This window comes from Chiloscyllium punctatum, chromosome 6, assembly GCF_047496795.1.
Source record: "Chiloscyllium punctatum isolate Juve2018m chromosome 6, sChiPun1.3, whole genome shotgun sequence".
NCBI classification, from domain to species: Eukaryota; Metazoa; Chordata; class Chondrichthyes; order Orectolobiformes; family Hemiscylliidae; genus Chiloscyllium; species Chiloscyllium punctatum.
The window spans coordinates 67,159,359-67,178,142 of NC_092744.1; the positions used below are offsets into that span (position 1 = coordinate 67,159,359).

Sequence of the window (18,784 nt, forward strand, 5' to 3'; positions counted from 1 at the left end):
TTGAAGAAGACAAGGAGAAATTGACTAAAGTATTTAACTGCAGGAGAGTTGAGACTTGATTTGTCCTAGACAATTTGGAATTAACAGCAGGCAAAACTGTAACCGAACAGTGGGCTGTTTGAATAAATGATTCAGGTTCAGTTGAAATACTTTACCACAAGGAGGAAAAGATTGGGAGACCAAAATCCCAGTCTCCACGGTTGATAACGACACTGAGAATAAAACAAAATTGTAAAAGAGGTATACTATACATATCAGATTGATAATACAAGTCAGACCTAGGCTGAATATTGAAAATTCAGTGGGGCAGTGAAAAGGAAATAAAAAAACAATATTAGAAGGAACTGAAGATTCATGGAAAGAAGGTTCTAAAAGTCCTCCATCAGCAAATAAATATGAAAAGGAAAATACGAGTGGGGTTGCTTTGGGATGAAGAGGGGATCTGCATACAGAAGCATCTGACATGTCTGAGGTACTAAAGTGATTGTTTTGTATTACTTTGATAGCATCTTCCTTGGTAAAGTTTTATATTGATGATTAAAATGTGTATCACCAGGTGTATGTACATGATAGGCCACCAGCAAAGGGTGGGATGCATCTGACAAGGCTGAGGAAAAGGACGGTGAAAATTGCAGGGGCACCGACCATAATCATTAAGTATTAAGGAATGCCAGAGAACTGAAACATTGCAAATGTTCACATCTTTGTTCAAAAAAGGTCATAAATATGTCAGATGTGGCTGCTTTGCCGATGGTTTGCATTTAGATTACAGAAAATGAATTTTTAAATGTGTTTGCATTTTGGCCTTTCTGTGATGAATGGAACATCTGCAATCTACATAATCCAGTATAAACAGCGTTCTCATTCAGAGTGCACTTGTTATAGAGTCATAGAGATGTACAGCATGGAAACAGACCCTTCAGTCCAACCTGTCCACGCCGACCGGATATCCCAAACCAATCTAGTCCCACCTGCCAGCACCTGACCAATATCCCTCCAAACCCTTTCTGTTCATATACCCATCCAAATGCCTCTTAAATGTTGCAATTGTACAGCCTCCACCACTTCTTCTGGCAGCTCATTCCATACAGCACCCTCTGCATGAAAAAGTTGCCCCTTGGGTCTCTTTTATATCTTTCCCCTCTCACCCTAAACCTATGCCCTCTAGGTCTGGACTCCCCGACCCCAGGGAAAAGGCAAAATATAAGTCCTGCTAATAATTGCTTCCCAAAATGCAGCACCTTACATTTATCTGAATTAAACTCCATCTGCCACTTCTCAGCCTATTGGCCCATCTGGTCCAGCTCCTGTTACTTGCTTTACTAAGGCAAAAATATCAATTGCTCCTGAAAATGAAGAGTTTTTGTCATTTTTATCCCCCACCGGTTCATGAGGTTACAGGAAAAATAACAGCACCTCAAACATTTGGAGGTTTCTGAAACTTCAAACGAATTATACTTTTCTTTTTGTGAATATGTGAAAGCCACAGTGAATTCTCCCATTGCTTAGATGGGTGAGATTTCAGCAAGAAGACCAATTGCTTACTATTGAGTAGTGTTGGGTTTATATAATAAACCAAATCTTGATTTTCACATGCTATTGAAGTTACTGGAGGAGTGGATGAAGTCACTTGCTTTTATAGCCTGCTCACTTCTGTTGGAACCTGGCTAGTCATCTGAATTATGGGAATTGTTTGGTGACAGAGAGCTCTTGACTTGGATTGGTCATATGGTTTTACCCCATGTACTGGGATTCAACTTTCAGGCTGCGATTTTCAGAATTATTTTGTATCTGAGTGTGGAGGACCCTGCCGTTTGGGTCCCCATATTCAACTAACTGAAGTACCACCTTTGTTGGCCTGAAATACGCCACATATATCACATATCACATGTCCAGTCCAGTCCAGTGAATCTTGAGTTCCGATGAGCAGGCTTACATTACCGAGTTTGCAGAACCTTGTAAGACTTTTTGTGTTCAAGGTTTTCTCCTGCCACTGGATTTGCATGTAAATATTAAGCAGAAAAGGTGGCGCGTAGCTAGTTGCTTTCGATACTGCAAACCACGGAGAAAAGATGTGAACCACTCCCTGGTAGCCTTTAACCTATGGGTCATTTCATCATCTGTCATTGTTCCTTTGAAAAGGATACTTGTAAGATAGCAGAAATGAGGGGATGGGTTGTTGATAGTATCAATTGGATCTTGCAAGTTGTGCCCAGGGCCAGGTCGATCCAAAAGTTGACTTTTAGACCTATTGTAAGGCTCGGCAATTCTGATACTGGGCCAATGCCATCAACATGCAGCTTGGTTGTCTTTGAATCTTGGAGTGTGCAGTTGTCAGCAAAGACTTTGCTTAGTAACTGCATTTTTGTGTAAGTTTTGATCCCAGCTAATGGTAATACTGAACACTTCAGATCTCAGAATGAAACCTGGCTTGCTGGATCATGTATTTAATTTTTGCAGTTGCCGACTATAGTGGTCAATCAGTGAAACCTTCATATGACGCAGCAGATAACACATCACAAATTTAATACAAAAAAGAAAAAAACAAAAATGGTTTATATATTAGTTAGAAATAACAAATATTTAAATGCGGTTTCAACCTGTTTCCCAATGCTATCTTTCAGACTCTTGATCCCAGAGTATTATCACTCTTATAAAAGCAAAATATTTGTGGACAATGGAAATCAGAAATAAAAACAAAAAATGCGGGGCAAACTCAACATGGCTGACAGCATCTGTGGAGAGAGAAACTGAATTAACGCTTTAGGTCCAATATAATCAGATCTGAAACCTGAATTTTGTATCTCTTGTCAGATCTGGTGGAGGGCAGGGGTTGGGTTGATTGCGTCTATCGTGGGAAAGGGAAATCAGTGGTTGGGTCAGGTCTGATGGTGGTGGTGTTTGGGGTTTAGCAGCAAGATGGGGGGGTTTTGGGACAGGTCAGATTGAGAAAAGAACTGAGGGAATTTTTGCCCAGTTGTTATTGAGGCATGGAGGGGTAATGCAAGGTGTCTCAGGGGGTGAGATTTGTTTTATTAATTTATTTGGAACTCTCTTGAGTCTCTGATCTAAATGGAAACATTTGAATGGTTTCATGCATTGAGGAATTACCCAGTGGAAAATTCAATTTACCAGGCAATTCCATGGTGCCACCATGTGCATCTCCAATCTGTACTGACATGATGGCTGTCTGACCAGTGGGAAATCTGGCACGTTTTCTTGAAACTGATGCACTTAGATCATTGTTGCAGAATTGCCCTCTGACCTTTTTTAAAAAACTTTCCCAGAGCGAGCCACTTTCATTTGCCTCTATTTTAAAATCAAAACCAAAACTATAATCTGCATGTTTTATCTGATAGCTCACGGAGCCTTGCTTTGCCCCAAATGTGAAGTGGCGTGATGACCCGCAAACAAGAAAACCAATGGTGTCTCAAATGGGGAGAGATTACTGTACCTTTGTGAACTGCATACTGTAATTTAATGCATTTTGCCTCCCAGAATATTGTTTTTTTTTCGTTTGAATATAGTATGTTTTATTTATTCGTGGGAATTGGGAGTTACCAGCTAGACCAGCATTTATTGAGCATCCCCTGAAGAAGATTATGATGAGCTGGCTCCTTGAACTGCTGCAGTCCTTCGGGGTGGAGGGATACTCAGTGCTATTAGGAAAGTATTTTTAAAGTTTTGACCTAATGGCTGCGAAAGAATGGTGATTATATTTCAAGTCAAGTGTATGCATCCATTGCCACCGAGTGGATGGGTTTGCTGTCTGAGCAGCACTGCTGAGTTACTGCAGTGTGTCAGTTAGGTAGTATACACTGTATTTGTGATGAAGAGAGTGAAAGTTGAAGACGATGGATGAGGTGCCAGTCCTGGATGATATCAAGCTGCTTGAGTGTTTCTGGTGTTGCAGTTTTTCAGACAAGTGGAGAGGGTACCATCATACTCCTTACTTGTCATGTAGGTGATTGGCAGGTGTTGCAGAGACAGAGAGTGAGTTATAGAGTCATAGAGATGTGCAACATAGAAGCAGACCCTTTCGTCCAACTCGTCCATGCCGACCAAATATTCCAACCCAATCTAGACCCACCTGCCAGTACCTGGCCAATACCTCTCCAAACCCTTCCTATTCATATACTCATCCAAATGCCTTTTAAATGTTGCAATTGTAGTAGCCTCCACCGCATCCTCTGGCAGCTCATTCCATACACGTACCACCTCTGCGTGAAAAAGTTGCCTCTTAGGTCTCTCTCATATCTTTCCCCTCTCCCCCTAAACCTATGCCCTCTAGTTCTGGACTCCCCATCCCAGGGAACAGACTTTGTCTATTTACACTATCCATGCCCTTCATGATTTTATAAACCTCTATAAGGTCACCCCACAGCCTCCGACGCTCCAGAGAAAACTGCCCAAACCTATTCAGACTCTCCCTACCCTGGCAAATCCTCCAACCCTGTCAACATCCTTGTAAATCTTTTCTGAGCCCTTTCAAGTTTCACAACATCTTTCCGATAGGAAGGAGACCAGAACCTTCAAGATGGTTGTGCCATCTTTCTAGATGTAGGGGTCGCGAGTTTAAAGGTGCTGTTGAGAAGTTTTGGTAAATTTCTGCGGTGTACCTTTACAGCAGTTCACACCTTTTGCTATTGAGCATTGGGGACTGTACAAATGAATTGAATTGAATTGGGTTTATTGTCACACGTACTCACTTAAGTACAGTGTAAAGTTTACAACTTGCCACTTACAGCACCATCTTAGGTTCAAAAGTACCTCAGTACGGAATCTTGGTATAAAGCAGAAAAATAAAAGTTAAACATGGCAGTCCTCCTTACTAAGTGCAGGTACAAAGGGAGCAGGGTTAAAGTCAGGAATTGATTCCATGAAATCTCCCTTTCAGATTGCAGATAATCACAAGAATCTTCAGGTCCACAATAACTAAACCCCTCTCAAACCTTCTCAACAAATCAATCCTTGGGAAGGAAACCAAAAAGCAGAAGAATGTTTGAATTGGAAGAAAAACCAGAAATCATTTCTCATTGCTGATTTGCTACTCTGACCTGCTCTTGAACAGAGTATTTATATGGCTGTTCCTGTAAAGGTCTGTTTAATGGTAACCCCCAAGATATTGATAATGGGAGATTCAACAATGGTAATGTCATTCAAGGTCAAATGGCATTGGTTAAATACCATCTTGCTGGTCTTGGTATTTGTATGGCACAAGCATTACTTGGTGCTTATCAGCCCAAATGTAGGTGTTGTCCAGATCTTGCTGCTTATAGACATGGATTGCTTCAGTATCGGAGGTTTCCTAAATTGGGCTGAACATTGCACGTGAATGAAAATCTGCACTTCTGACCTTTATGATGATGGGGATATCAATAAAGCAGCTGAAGGTGGTCCCTGAGGAACTTGGGTAGTGATGTTATGAGGCTGATCTAACTGTTCTCCAACAACTGCAGGCATCTTCCATTGTGCTAAGTATGGCTGCAACATTTTCCCCTAATTATCATTGATTCCAGTTTAGTTCTACATTCCCACAGTGTCAAACATGACATTGATCTCAAAGACAGTCACTCTCCTCCTCTTGAAGGTCAACTCTTTAGTCGAAAAGTGTGAAGAGCTCATGCTCGAAATGTTGACTTTCCTGCTCCTTGGATGCTGCCTGACTTTTCCAGCACCACACTTTTCAACTCTGATCTTCAGCATCTGTGTCGTCCTGTCCCATCCCGTCCCGTGTCTCCAAACCCCCCCCCCCCCCCCCAATCAAAGCAAAACTGAGTATAGTTTTACTTCCTTCGTCTTTATTCCGGGCACTGGAGGGTGAGAGAATGACCGCCCATGTACACAGAGACGTGAGTTCTTGGCCTTCTCTGGAATAGTAGTTTCTTAATGAATTATATAGTCACTTACAGGGAGGAGAATCCAGATAAGGCAACATTCTTATTGATTGGATGGAATAAAGATGAAGATAAAACTATACTGAGCATTTTGCTTCAACTGAAGGGAAGGGGGTGGGGGAGAATGAGGCGACACCACTGGGTCTGATGGTTGAACTCCCATTTATGCTAGAAATTGTAACATGACTGAACTGGTTGAGTCACAAAATTGATCGCAAGGATTGAAAGCATCGAGGTGTCACCTTCAAAGTGTAAATAAACATGGCATTTTGGGGATATGTTGATATAGGAGTAATGTCACTGGACTAATAAGCCAGAAAACTCAAACTAATATTTTACAGGGCTGTTAGAGTGCTGTAGCAATGTCCCTCAATAGTGGGCCATTGTCGTCCCATTTCCATATCAGTCAAAGCAAACAGAGACACAGTATGGTCTACCCTCTTCGTTATTCTGAGCCCTGGAGAGAGCGCGATCGGTTCTCAGTGTTCTCTCAAACAGCAGATTCTTAAGGAATTATATAGTCACTTATAGGGAGCAGCATCCAAATAGGGCAACATCTGTATTGATTGGGTGTCCATTACAATCACCAAGCATCAACAGTAAAGATTAAGCCATCTGGCATTACACAATAGATGATGTTCACCTCGTTAACCCACTTCCTTTACCTCCAGCACCTCATTGTTTACTGCAAGTTCTTATCTGGTCAAAGTCTTGCTAGTTGAGCCTTTGTCTCACAACCATAAACTTAACGCTTTCTTTATCTGTTCATACCGAATACACGTTTTCACTGTAACACTTAATTTCAAGTCTCTCTGCTTCATAACATGTCTGAACAGGTTGATTATGTAGCCCTGAAATTCATAAATATTTTTAGTGAATGAGACTTAGAGATTCCAGGTTCAAATCCTGAGCAAATTGTAATTTGATGTCAGTCTTCTAATTCACCAGTTATGTTCTTCAGCCAGCATAGATTTCTAAAGAGGAAGATTGTATTTTCCGATCTTCACGTTTTTTGAAGAGGGAACAGAAAGAGTTAATGAGAATAATGCTGATGATTTGGTGTATGTGGACTTCAAGAAGGGATTTAAAGAGCAAGGAGGTGATGTTTAATATGTATACGACATTTGTTAGACCTCAGTCAGGGTATGTATACAGTTCTGGACACTTCACTCAATCTTATGAATGCATTGAAGACAGTGCAGAAAAGATTCACAAATGTGATTTAAGCAACTTCGGTTATGAAGACAGATTGAAACCATTCGGAATGTTCTTAAAGAGCAAATCTGATGCACATTTTCAAAATCGAGAGGAATAAGTTGGCAGAAACTGTTCTTGTAAAAGGATCAAGAATAATAGGGCACAGATTTAGTGATTTGCAAAAAGGCAAATGTGATTTGAGACAAATATTTTCACACAATGAGTAGCACTGAAGTGCACTACCTGGATGTGTTGGAGGCAGGCACAATTCAGGAAGGCATTAGATGATGAGTTTCGGAAGGAATAATGTGGAAAAGAGGAAAAGGGAATTTGTGCTCATTTGGAGAGTCAGTAGAGACATGATAGGCTAAATGGTCTCCTACTGTAACATTTGTGAATATAGAAAAAAAGTAGCCTAAAGTTTGTATCATTTCTAGTTTTTCTTCAAATTAGCCACCAACTCCAATATACCTCTTTTTTTTAAACTTTGTACTCTATCTGACTAAACTGCCATATATAACTTGGGCACGCTGTTTGTAGCTCAGCTCAGTTTCTGACCCTAATGCTTTAAATGAAGACAGTGTGATCTCTACCCTTGTTTGTCATGATCTATCTGTACTCATCTGTTGACACCCTTTTCTATGCTTGTATTATTTCTATAAGAAAATCACATGACACTGCATTATAGTCCTAGAAAATGTTTATTTGACAACACAAGCTTTTGGAGTTCTCCTCTTCCGGGTGCTAGTGAGGGAGGATATATTGGACACAGAATTTACTTACTGAAGAAGGAGCAGAACTCAAAAACTTGTGTTTGCAAATAAACCTGTTTGACTATGACTCGGTGTCTTGTGATTTTTGACTTTGTCCACCCCAGTCCAAAACTGGCACTGCCACATCGTATGTTATTTCTGTACAGCCATTGCTACCCACTTCTGACTGACTTCCTACCTCACACCCTTCATAATCTTCAGTTCAGTCAAAACTTTTCCTGTTTGCTAAAGTGCACTATGTACAGCTATTATAAATCCTGCCCCACTGGTTTATTCCCACAATCTGCTGATTGCCAGTTCACATGAAACCTGACCTGTTTTCACACCTTTCACTTGCTATAGAACTTGTTCCAATCACCTAAGAATCTAAATCTTTCCTTCTATATCCAACTTCAAGCCATTTAATAGCAAGTTTATCAACGCTGTTCTAACCTGTATAGCAGCTTGCCCTCTGTTATTCCAAGATTACTATCCAGGTGGTTTTGCTATTCTCTTTAATCACTTTCAAAAATCCATCTTACTCTTTTGTCTGTTACTGATGACAGTAGTAAACTGATTTCTGCAACAGGATAAACATTGTGTACGGACACCTCTGATTCCTTCAGTTTATGGAAGGACCTTTAACTGAACTTGAAATGTTTAGTCTAAACTTTGGAAAAATTTTATTTCTAGAAATGTATGCAGGTATACAGTAGTAAGTTGAATTAAGAATGTTTACTTTCTGCAGCAAACTGTTTTTTAATACAGTGTACTTTTTACTGTCCTTTTAACTATAATTTGAACTTTTCATATCAACACATTTCTTGGCATTCATAGAGCCCCACTGACAGTTTGATTGAACTCTAGACATGACCAATGGCTCCTTGTATTCATCATTCTCTAGCATAAAATCATCAATTGAACCATCTCCCCGTAATAGAATACATGACACCTTGCATTTAAATAGCCCCGATAAAATCAGAAATATGTCAAGGTGCTCCACTGGGGTGGAACAGGAAAAGAGTTAAAATAATCTGCTTCATGAAGTAATTACAGTTGATGCATATTGTGTTTATGCTTGTTGGAGAGTTGAATCTTAAAGTGCATTTATCTTTAAATCATTTTTAATTGCAAACTGAAATAGAAATTAAACTAAAAACCAACTAAATTAAATTAATTTTAACTTGGTCCTTTAATACAGTATTCTATTTTGATTACTGTAAGTTAGTTGTGTTTATTGTGAATGTCACCAAGTGATGCAGCAATGATATGCAAACACAGCTCAGCAGAGGAAGAGCAGCTCCTTGTAACAAAAATGGTACTGCCTTTATAATCACAATAGAAGGTGAAATCCAGAGTCAACTCACTAAAGTCTATGAATACTTCGCTACCTGCAATGATCATTAAAAACATATGAAATGTAGTGCTTGAAAAGAAGTTGTTAGAAGTTTAGTCTGCACAAAGAAATGTGCTGCTCTTATGTGATTGATCTCTTGCTGGATTAATGGATTTCTGCTGTCAGTTTGAAAACTTTTGGTGCAGTGGAGGAGGAATAATAGGCTGTCTGACATAGGTGCTGAAGGTACTCTCTGTTTAACAGAAGGAATGCTTATCACAGTAAATACTATCCACAGCAATTGCACATGCAACCTGGTGAACCTGGCTATGTTGCAGTGAAGTATCATCGTTAGCCCATCTGCACATACGCTGATGGCCATTTTGGTGTTTGGAGTAATCATTCTGGAATTTTTAACTAGACGAGGACACAAGGAGCAGACTAGACAAAAGGGACACTAATTTATGCAACATGAGAAGGTGATGGTCTATCGTTGGCATGGAGAAACAACAAGAATGCAATATAGATCATGATTCTTCAGACCAGACAGACGACTTGTGTGGGATCCATTTTAGATCCAGCTCTTTTTTGCCATTACAAGACTTGGAATCAGTTGTACAGCACGGAAACAGACCCTTTGGCCCATCTTGTCCGTGCCCACCAGATATCCTAACCTAATCTAGTTAACATTTGCCATACTTGGCCTATATCCCTCAACTGTTAGGGACCAGACCGAACCCCCCTCAAAACCTGTCAAAGAGATAGCCTTGAGCCTCCCTTTGTATAATTTTAAAGCAAGTGCAAGGTGTGTTCCAGATGCAATTAAATTGATCAAACTGCCAAGTTTGAAGCAAAACATACTTTATTTGTACACTATAGTTAAAATACAGACCAAAGAAATTAGCTTAACTAACTCTGTTGAAATATTTAGCAAAATAATAAACTATTCAAACTCTATTCCATTGTAGCAATATCCCAGAGGCACACTGTTGGTGAAGGTAAAGTCGATAAAATAGATTCCCTGCTGCTGGAATTGCATATGAAAGAGAACCCAAACTTAGCTGCAGCAAAGTGAGAGAGAGAGAGATGTAGCAGCTTTCACAACCTCAACAGCTACTGAAAGCAAAACTAAAAATCCTGGTTCTGTGCTAGCTTGATCTCAACCATTCAGGCTGCATCAATTGTTTCACCTTTTAAAAAAGGAGACTTGAAACATCATGGCACTTTTGTCTCATTGTGGGTCCCAGCTACCATGTAAGCTTGATGTTGAGATCTAGCATATCAAACTTTGCTGTATATCATAAATGTTGGCTCTCTTAATCAACTTCTATCAGTTTGGTCTTAAGCGGTGCCTAATCTATCTCACATTACTTAGAAGGGGAAAGGATCTCAAATTTAAACAATGGGTGAATCAAGCTATATCATTCTCCTGCTTTGGAGTAAACGTAGAAGTGATTTTCCCAAATAATAATACTGCTGTCAGCCAAAAGGTGCTTTGACCATGTAAATGAGTAAAGTGATGTGCATTTCAGGGCCAAAGAGTATGTTCCAATGGCTGAATGGCCATAATCAAGTAGCATTTTCATTTGACTATTTGAAGCAGGTGGCATGCCCATGCTTGAGCACACCAACAGTTCATCCATTGTTAGATGCAATTTTGCTAATATAAATCCTAAATATTCCAGACTGTGCTAAGAATTATAGTGGAAACAATTTAAGTTCGTAACTTGGGCTTGAGTGTGATGCCTGTGTGTGTGTGTGTGTGTGTGTGTGTGCTAGAAGCTATATCTAGTCAGCCATAGAGATGTACAGCATGGAAACAGACCCCTCGGTCCAACTTGTCCATGCTAACCAGATATCCCTACCTAATCTAGCCCCATTTGCCAGCACTTGGCCCACGTCCCTCTGAAGCCTTCCTATTCATATAACCATCCAGACGCCTTTTAAATGTTGCAACTATACCAGCCACCTCCACTTCCTCTGGCAGCTCATTCCATACACCCACCATTGTCTGTGTGAAAAAGCTGTCCCTTAGGTCCCTTTTATATATTTACTCCTCACCCTGAATCTATGCCCACTAGTTCTAGACTCTCACACACCAGGGAAGACACTTTGTCTGTTTACCCTATCCATGCCCCTCTGATTTTATAAACCTCTGAGACCACCTCTCTGCCTTTGCTGCTCCAGGGAAAACTGCCCCAAACTGTTCAGCCTCCCCTGTAGCTCAAATCCTCCAACCTGGCAACATCATTGTAAATCTTTTCTGAACCATTTCAAGTTTCACAACAGCCTTCAGATAAGAGGGAGACCAGAATAGCATACCATATTCCAAAAGTGGCCTAACCAATGGTCCTGTACAGCCGCAACATGACCTCCCAACCCCTATACTCAATGCGCTGACCAGTAAAGGAAAGCATACTAAATGCCGCCTTCACTATCCAATCTACCTGCAACTCTATTTTCAAGGAGCAATGAACCTGCACTCCAAGGTCCTCTTTGTTTAGCAACACTCCCTAGAACCTTACCATTAAGTGTATAAGTCCTGCTAAGATTTGCTTTCCCAAAATGCAGCAGCTTGCATTTATCTGAATTAAACTCCCATCTGCCACTTCTCAGCCCACTGGCCCATCTGGTCCAGGTCCTGTTGTAATCTGAGGTAACCCTCTTCGCTGTCCACTACACCTCTAAATTTGGTGTCATCTGCAAACTTACTAACTGTACCTATTATGCTCACATCCAAATCATTTATGTAAATGACAAAAAGTCGTGGACCCAGCACAGGGTCACGGGCCTCCAGTCTGAAAAACAACCTTCCACCACCACCACCCTCTGTCTTCTACCTTTGAACTAGTTCTGTATCCAAATGGCTACTTCTCCCTGTATTCGATGAGATCTAACCTTGCTAATCAGTCTCTCATGGGGAACCTTGTCGAATGCCTTGCTGAAGTCCATGTAGATCACATCTACTGCTCTGCCCTCAGCAATCCTCTTTGTTACTTCTTCAAAAAACTCAATCAAGTTTGTGAGACGTGATTTCCCACGCACAAAACCATGTTGACTATCCCTAATCAGTCCTTGCCTTTCCAAATACATGTACATCCTGTCCCTTAGGATTCCCTCCAACAACTTGCCCACCACTGAGGTCAGGCTCACTGGTATCTCGTTCCTTGGCTTGTCTTTACTGCCCTTTTTAAACAGTGGCACCACGTTTGCCAACCTCCAGTCTTCCGGTACCTTACCTTGACTATTGATGATACAAATATCTCAGCAAGAGGCCCAGCAATCGCTTCTCTAGCTTCCCACAGAGTTCTCGGGTAAACCTGATCAGGTCCTGGGGATTTATCCACCTTTGTGCGTTCAAGACATCCAGCACTTCCTCCTCTATAATCTGGACATTTTGCAAGATGTCACCATCTATTTCCCTACAGTCTATATCTTCCCTATCCTTTTCCACAGTAAATACTGATGCAAAATATTCATTTAGTATATCCCCCATTTTCTGTGGCTTCACACAACGGCCACCTCGCTGATCTTTGAGGGGCCCTATTCTCTCCCTCGTTACCCTTTTGTCCTTTATATTTGTTAAAACCGTTTGGATTCTCCTTAATTCTATTTAATCGTTAAGAATTTTGATTTGTTAGAATACTGGTTTTAAATAACTGTAATGCCTTGTTTGAATCACGTTCTCAATTCAGTGTGTTTTGTGGGCTATGTAATGGGGCAGATTTTGTTTTATATTGAAATTGTACAACATTGTGTCCTTTTTAAAATTAACAAACTTGTAACCTTAAAACAAGTTGAGTGCCTTGAGCCCCTGATTTTTTTCAAATTCTACAATGCCAATTTAAAAAAAAAATTGGGTCAGTGGTCATGTTTTAGCCAGATGAGTATTGTAATAAAATATCTTTTTAAATGCAGCGTGCTCACGAAAAGGGTAGTGCATTTTTAGCTTGATGTTTTGTTCAGAATTTCTAGAGAAAATTAGAACTTGAGGCTGTGCTGTTTCAGTTCTGTTATTTATTGTTAAGTTTTCATTGGCCCTCTTCATATTGCAAATTTAAAGAAGGTGTTGATTTTTACCAAAGTTGCCACTGTAATTCCCACTTTTATTTGGAGAATATATTTTTAAATATTCAGCATTTGTTTCCCACGAATATTTGAGATTTAAATCTGAACTAAAAACTGCTTCTTCAGTTTCTAAAGCACAGGAAACATTTTGTTGTTTTGCTGTTCTAGACTTTTGAAATACTTTTCCTGACAGCTTTTACATTAGCCAAGTATCAATTTGTTAAAAGAAAATAACTTTTGAATAATCTGAATGGAGGCACCCAAGGGTTTGATTTTATGGCCACTATTTATTTATGAATGACTGAATTGTTTAGGCAGTACAGTTTCCAAGTTTATGGATTGTATAAAACTTGGATAATGTCATAAATAGTGAACAGAGTAACATACTTCAAGAATTCAAAGAATGTTGGAATAGGCAGACACAATTTATTGTAGTTAAATGTGTGTCTTTATACTGATAACCACCTTGGCAAGGAAGGAATGAGAGAGGAAATGCAGAGATACTTTCAGCAGCTAACATCCTCTTGAGTTTCCCCATTCAGGTAAAGAATGCCTTTCGGACCACGGCCCACCCCTCCACAACCTGATTCAATCAGCTCCCCAGTCATGAGCATGGAAAGTGGAGAAGCTAATAACAATGAAGAGGAGGTCGGTACGCTTTTTGTCAGTGGCCTTCCCAAGGACATTAAACCACGTCTTTTGATCATTTAAGGGATGTGAAGGTTCACTGATCAAGCTAACATCACAACAGCCAGTTGGCTTTGTTTCATTAAACAGCAGAGTGGGAGCACTCAGCAAACAATGCTGCATTCACCTAGCCTGCTGCTGCAGCTGCTGCACTATACACTCTGATGCACTGGTATCCTCTATCTGAAGGATCTCTGGAAGGATCGAAGTCTCGTCAGTTTTGAGAAGCATTTAACTGCCCTTATCCAAGAATTCAGATTTATCTGTGGACAAGGACAGACTGAATTTTGTTTTCAGATTGGACTTTATGGAAGGAGATTTTGGAGAACTTGCTCATTTCCACTCAACTTTGAGGGGATGGGGTGGTCACGAAGGACTGTGAATTTAAGAACTTTACGAGTGAATTTTTTTCCACATGAGAGGATTCTTCAAATTGTATTTACTGTAACGGACTAGTAATTTTTGTTGTTATAATCTTGCATCTTGTGTATCAATAACTTAAATACTGGTTGTCAGAATCTTATGAAAGCTGGTAATGCCATCTCAGTGGTTATCACAAATTGATAAAAGGAGGGAATGAGAGTATGTATCGAGTATGAGCAGTTAGGGAAAGAGTTAAGCTTTAAGTTTTGTGAAACAAAAGGTTCAGCTGAGCACGACTCAGGTAAGAACTTGCAGTTGACAGTGGGGTGCTGTAGGCAAGGGTAATGGTTAACAAGGTGAAAAAGCATTCATGATGTAGAGCTTTTTAACAATATTGAAAGCATTGAGTATGTAAAATCAGTTTAATAAGGTGAGAAGTATTCATTATGTGAAGCCAGTTAAGGTTAAAAACATTGTAACAGCAGAAGGCTTAATCTTTACTATTGACACTCGCTGATTGTAACGGTCACCCAATCAATATGTATGTTGCCTTCTCTGGATGTTCCTCCCTGTAAAATGAGTATATAATTAAGAAACTGCTGTTTGAGAGAGAAAACTGAGAATTCATGTCCCTGCGCACATGGGCGATCGTTCTGTCTCCCTCCAGGGCCAGGAATAAAGATGGAGGAGATAAAACTATATATTGTGTGTTTAAGCGTAATGCTTCAACTGAAGGGGAGGGAAACAGGACGACAGTAGGTTTCCTTCTTTTTAAATACAGATTTGTTTTCATAGCGAAAACAGTTGTCATAGTCGCCATTACAAAGACTAGTTTTCAATGCCAGACTGATTAATTTAAAATCTAACAGCAGCCAGAGTGGGATTTGTGTGCACCCAGAGCATTAGCACTGGGTCTTTGGGTTAATAGATCAGTGACATTGTCACTGCACTACTATCTCCTTAGTTGCCCCTAAGAAATTATTTTTGACTCCTGTTGGTGCTTGCATTGAGAATTTTGATGTTTTGTCATCCATTTTGTCACAAGTTGTTATAAGTGCAAACAGCTCCTAACATGAAATGTTGAAATTATTGGAAATTATCTGTCAAATAATCCAGATTGTGCTAAGAATTATGCTGGAAACTTGATGCTTAGCATCTCTTTCTTTTTCTTTTTACCTTTCCCTCACCCTGCCCTCCCAGTCTCTTTGCCATGCACAGAACACTTTTTTTTATTTGGACGCCTAATACATATTAAGCTCTCTGCTTGAAAAAATTACTGTATGACTATCAACATTTGGATTTAAAAAATTGATTTTATTTTACGTAAGCAGTTTTTTTAAACTGGTGGCTGTTGTATAATTGTTTAATTCAGGAGGAAATGATGGTAATATCGCTAATGCACTCAGGATATGGATCAAATACCATCACACCTGGTGGAAGTGAATTGAGAATTATCCAGTGATAGAAAATCAAGTATAGGAACAAATGGTTGTTCTTTGGTTAGAAGGCTGTAACTCGTGGGTACCACGTGGATCACAGCTAAACCACTAGCTATTCAATATATTTATCAATTATTAATGTTCAGATTTCGAGACCAAATGGAATACTTCCAGGTTTTCAGATGGCACAAAATTAGGTGGGTCTGAGAGTTGTGAGGAGGCTACAAGAGGCTTTAAAATGATACGTACAAGCTAATGAGTGGACAGAATATAGCAGTTAGAATACAAGATGGAGATACGGCAGGTAGTACTTTAGTAGTAAAACGCTATTGTAATGTGAGAGTGCCTCTCAGCACCAGGGACCTGGATTCAGTTCCTGCCTCGGGCAACTGTCTGTGCGGAGTTGGCATGTTTTCCCTGTGTCTGCATGTGTTACTGCGCACAGTCCAAAGGTGTGCAGGTTAGGTGGATTAACCATGATAAATTGTTCATAGTGGCTAGGGATGTGTAGTTTAGCTGGGTCAGCGATGGGGAATACAGGGTTACAGGGATAAGGTAAGGGGGTTGGGCCTGGGTGGGGTGCTCTTCAGTGAGTCACTGTGGTCTTGGGCCGAATGGCCTGTTTCCAAACTGCATTGATTCTCTGAAAAGGAACCTGGAATATGCTTGTCCATCAGTCACACAGGTAATAGGTAAATGCAACAACCAGTTAGGAAGGCAAATGACATGCTTTCCTTTATTACAAGAGAACTGTGCAGTTTTAGTCTGATTAACTGAAAAAGGTTATCTTTTTTACATAGAGGGAGTTCACCAGAATGATTCCTGGCATGGCTGAACTTTCCTAATGAGGAAAGCCTGAGACGAGGTTATATTCTGTAGAGTTTAAAAGAATGAAAGATGACGTCATGGAAGCATGCAATATTCTTTTGGGCCCCATCAGGAAGTAAGAATGAGATCTAGCATTGGAGTCTCAATCTCAGAATAAGAGGAGGCCATTTTTGGATGAAGTGAGGAATTTTTCTAGGGATAATGAATCACTGAATTTCTCTACCCTTTAAGGCAATGCCGATTGTTATTGAGTATATTCAAGACTGAAATTGATAGATTTGTTGATGTTAAAGATATTATGGCTATGGAAGTAATGTGGGAAAATTCTTTTTGAAGCAAAAGATCAGCCACGATCTTGTCTCTGATATCATCTTGTAAAAGTTCAGGGCAAGCTCACTTTTTCAAATCTAAAAAGATATATCTATATCATCATCCACTGAATTACTTCTGAAGTAGTGATCTTTCTTGGGGGAAATACTCTGATCATTTTGTGAAAACTAAAATCCATAATGGTTAACTGGTTAGCCACAAAATGTTATTCTCCCTATCCTAAATTTATTATCTTCAGATGTATATCAGCTGATCTCAGAAGTGGTTATGGATTCCTCCATTGCTCTTTCTGTTAGGTTATTCCATTTCTTAAATTTTATTACAAAGATGATTTTATCAATCCCTCACTTCAGAATCACAGAACCCATTTAAACTTATCAGAAGGCATGTTAGCTAGGATAGTTGGCAAATTTTTTCTGCCCTTTACAATTGTTAGAAATTTATCTACCTGAACTACAGAGCAAGCTAAAAGATTTAGCATTTCAACACAAGCTCAATGCCTCCAAAAACTACTGCCTCAGTACTGCAGTGTAGACAATGAGGCAATACCAGTTTTGCGGCACTTTGTGCAGTCTTCTAATTAAGATGTAAGGGTACTATTAGCTAAGCTACAAAAGGATTCCTTTTAACAAGTTAATTGTAACTAACTTTTTAATTGTTTTTTATTTCAATAGTGAATTGACAGAGAAAAGAAAATGGCAGCAGAAACGCAAACCCTTAACTTTGGGCCTGAATGGTGAGGAATGTTTCCATATATTGTCATCAGCTATCTTTTGTTTTTGTTTATATTATTCTGAAAACATGACTGTTAACAGAGTGAATGGTAGTCTCATTTTAAAGGAAGAATTGCATTTTGTATTCCAACTCTTGATCATTCTGTGCTGAGAAAATGTGTATTCAAAAAATGTAACATGTATTTATTCAGACTGATGATGTTGATAGAAGTTGAGAATTTCATATTTTAGGATTACCTAATCTGCAGAGAACATTCTGACTGGCTTTCAATTGATCAAAGGCTGGAGTCAAATCAAGTTCGAGTTTCTATCATTTTGGAACTGTCAGAACATGCAACTTTGTAAATTTTACAAGAAATAGCAGTACTGTTTAACATCTTTAACTCCAATTTAGTGAGGGTTCTATGCATTTTCGTGTTGTGCTTGCCTTTCCTTCAGTCACGAAAATAAAATGACTTAGTAATGCTAGATTCTGGATTAGTGGTGCTGGAAGAGCACAGCAGTTCAGGCAACATCCAAGGAGCAGCGAAATCGACGTTTCGGGCAAAAGCCCTTCATCAGGAACCTTAGTAATGCTAGAGACTACTTCAACATTACACCTGCTTACCAAGTTATAGTGGACACTTTGATTAATCTGTAGTGTTAATGCAAGACATAACCTTGAATGGGCAGGAATGAGCATTACTGGTAAAGCTAGCATTTGTCGCTCATCCTAAGATGCCCTTGAGTTGTTGGCAGAGGGCCTTGGCTTATTGTAGGTGCACCCACGCTACTGAGAGGAAGGAAATTCCAGGATTTAACCCAGCACCAGTGAAGGAAGAGCAATACATTTCCAAATTAGGATGGTGTGTTGCTTAGGCAGAAAATTGCAATTGCTACTGTTCTTGTGTATCTGCTGCTGTTGGGTATGGTAGATGCTATTGAAAGAGCCTTGGAGAGTTATTGCAGTTAATCTTGTAAATGGTACAGTCTGGTACTGGATGGGCTGTCAATCACAGGCTGGTTTGTTAAGGATGGCGTTGATCTTGTATTATTGGAATGAAGGTCATTTGAAATAGGATGCATCCTCATTTGTCAAAACCAGTGTATAATACTGATGGATAACAGGATATTTTCAGATAGTGATACTTTTGAATGGAGAAACAACAGATTG

At 39.7% G+C, this 18,784-nt stretch overlaps 1 protein-coding gene across 6 annotated transcripts in view; it reads left to right on the forward strand.

Moving 5' to 3' along the window:
- Positions 1-18,784, forward strand: part of gigyf2 (GRB10 interacting GYF protein 2) — a 207,024-nt gene that overhangs the window by 9,804 nt on the left and 178,436 nt on the right. For all 6 annotated transcript variants that reach the window (XM_072572842.1, XM_072572845.1, XM_072572847.1 and 3 more), the window contains exon 2: positions 17,572-17,633. In XM_072572842.1, the coding sequence (XP_072428943.1) occupies positions 17,593-17,633 (41 nt within the window). In that variant the 5' untranslated portion in view covers positions 17,572-17,592. The remainder of the gene's footprint in view (positions 1-17,571; positions 17,634-18,784) is intronic.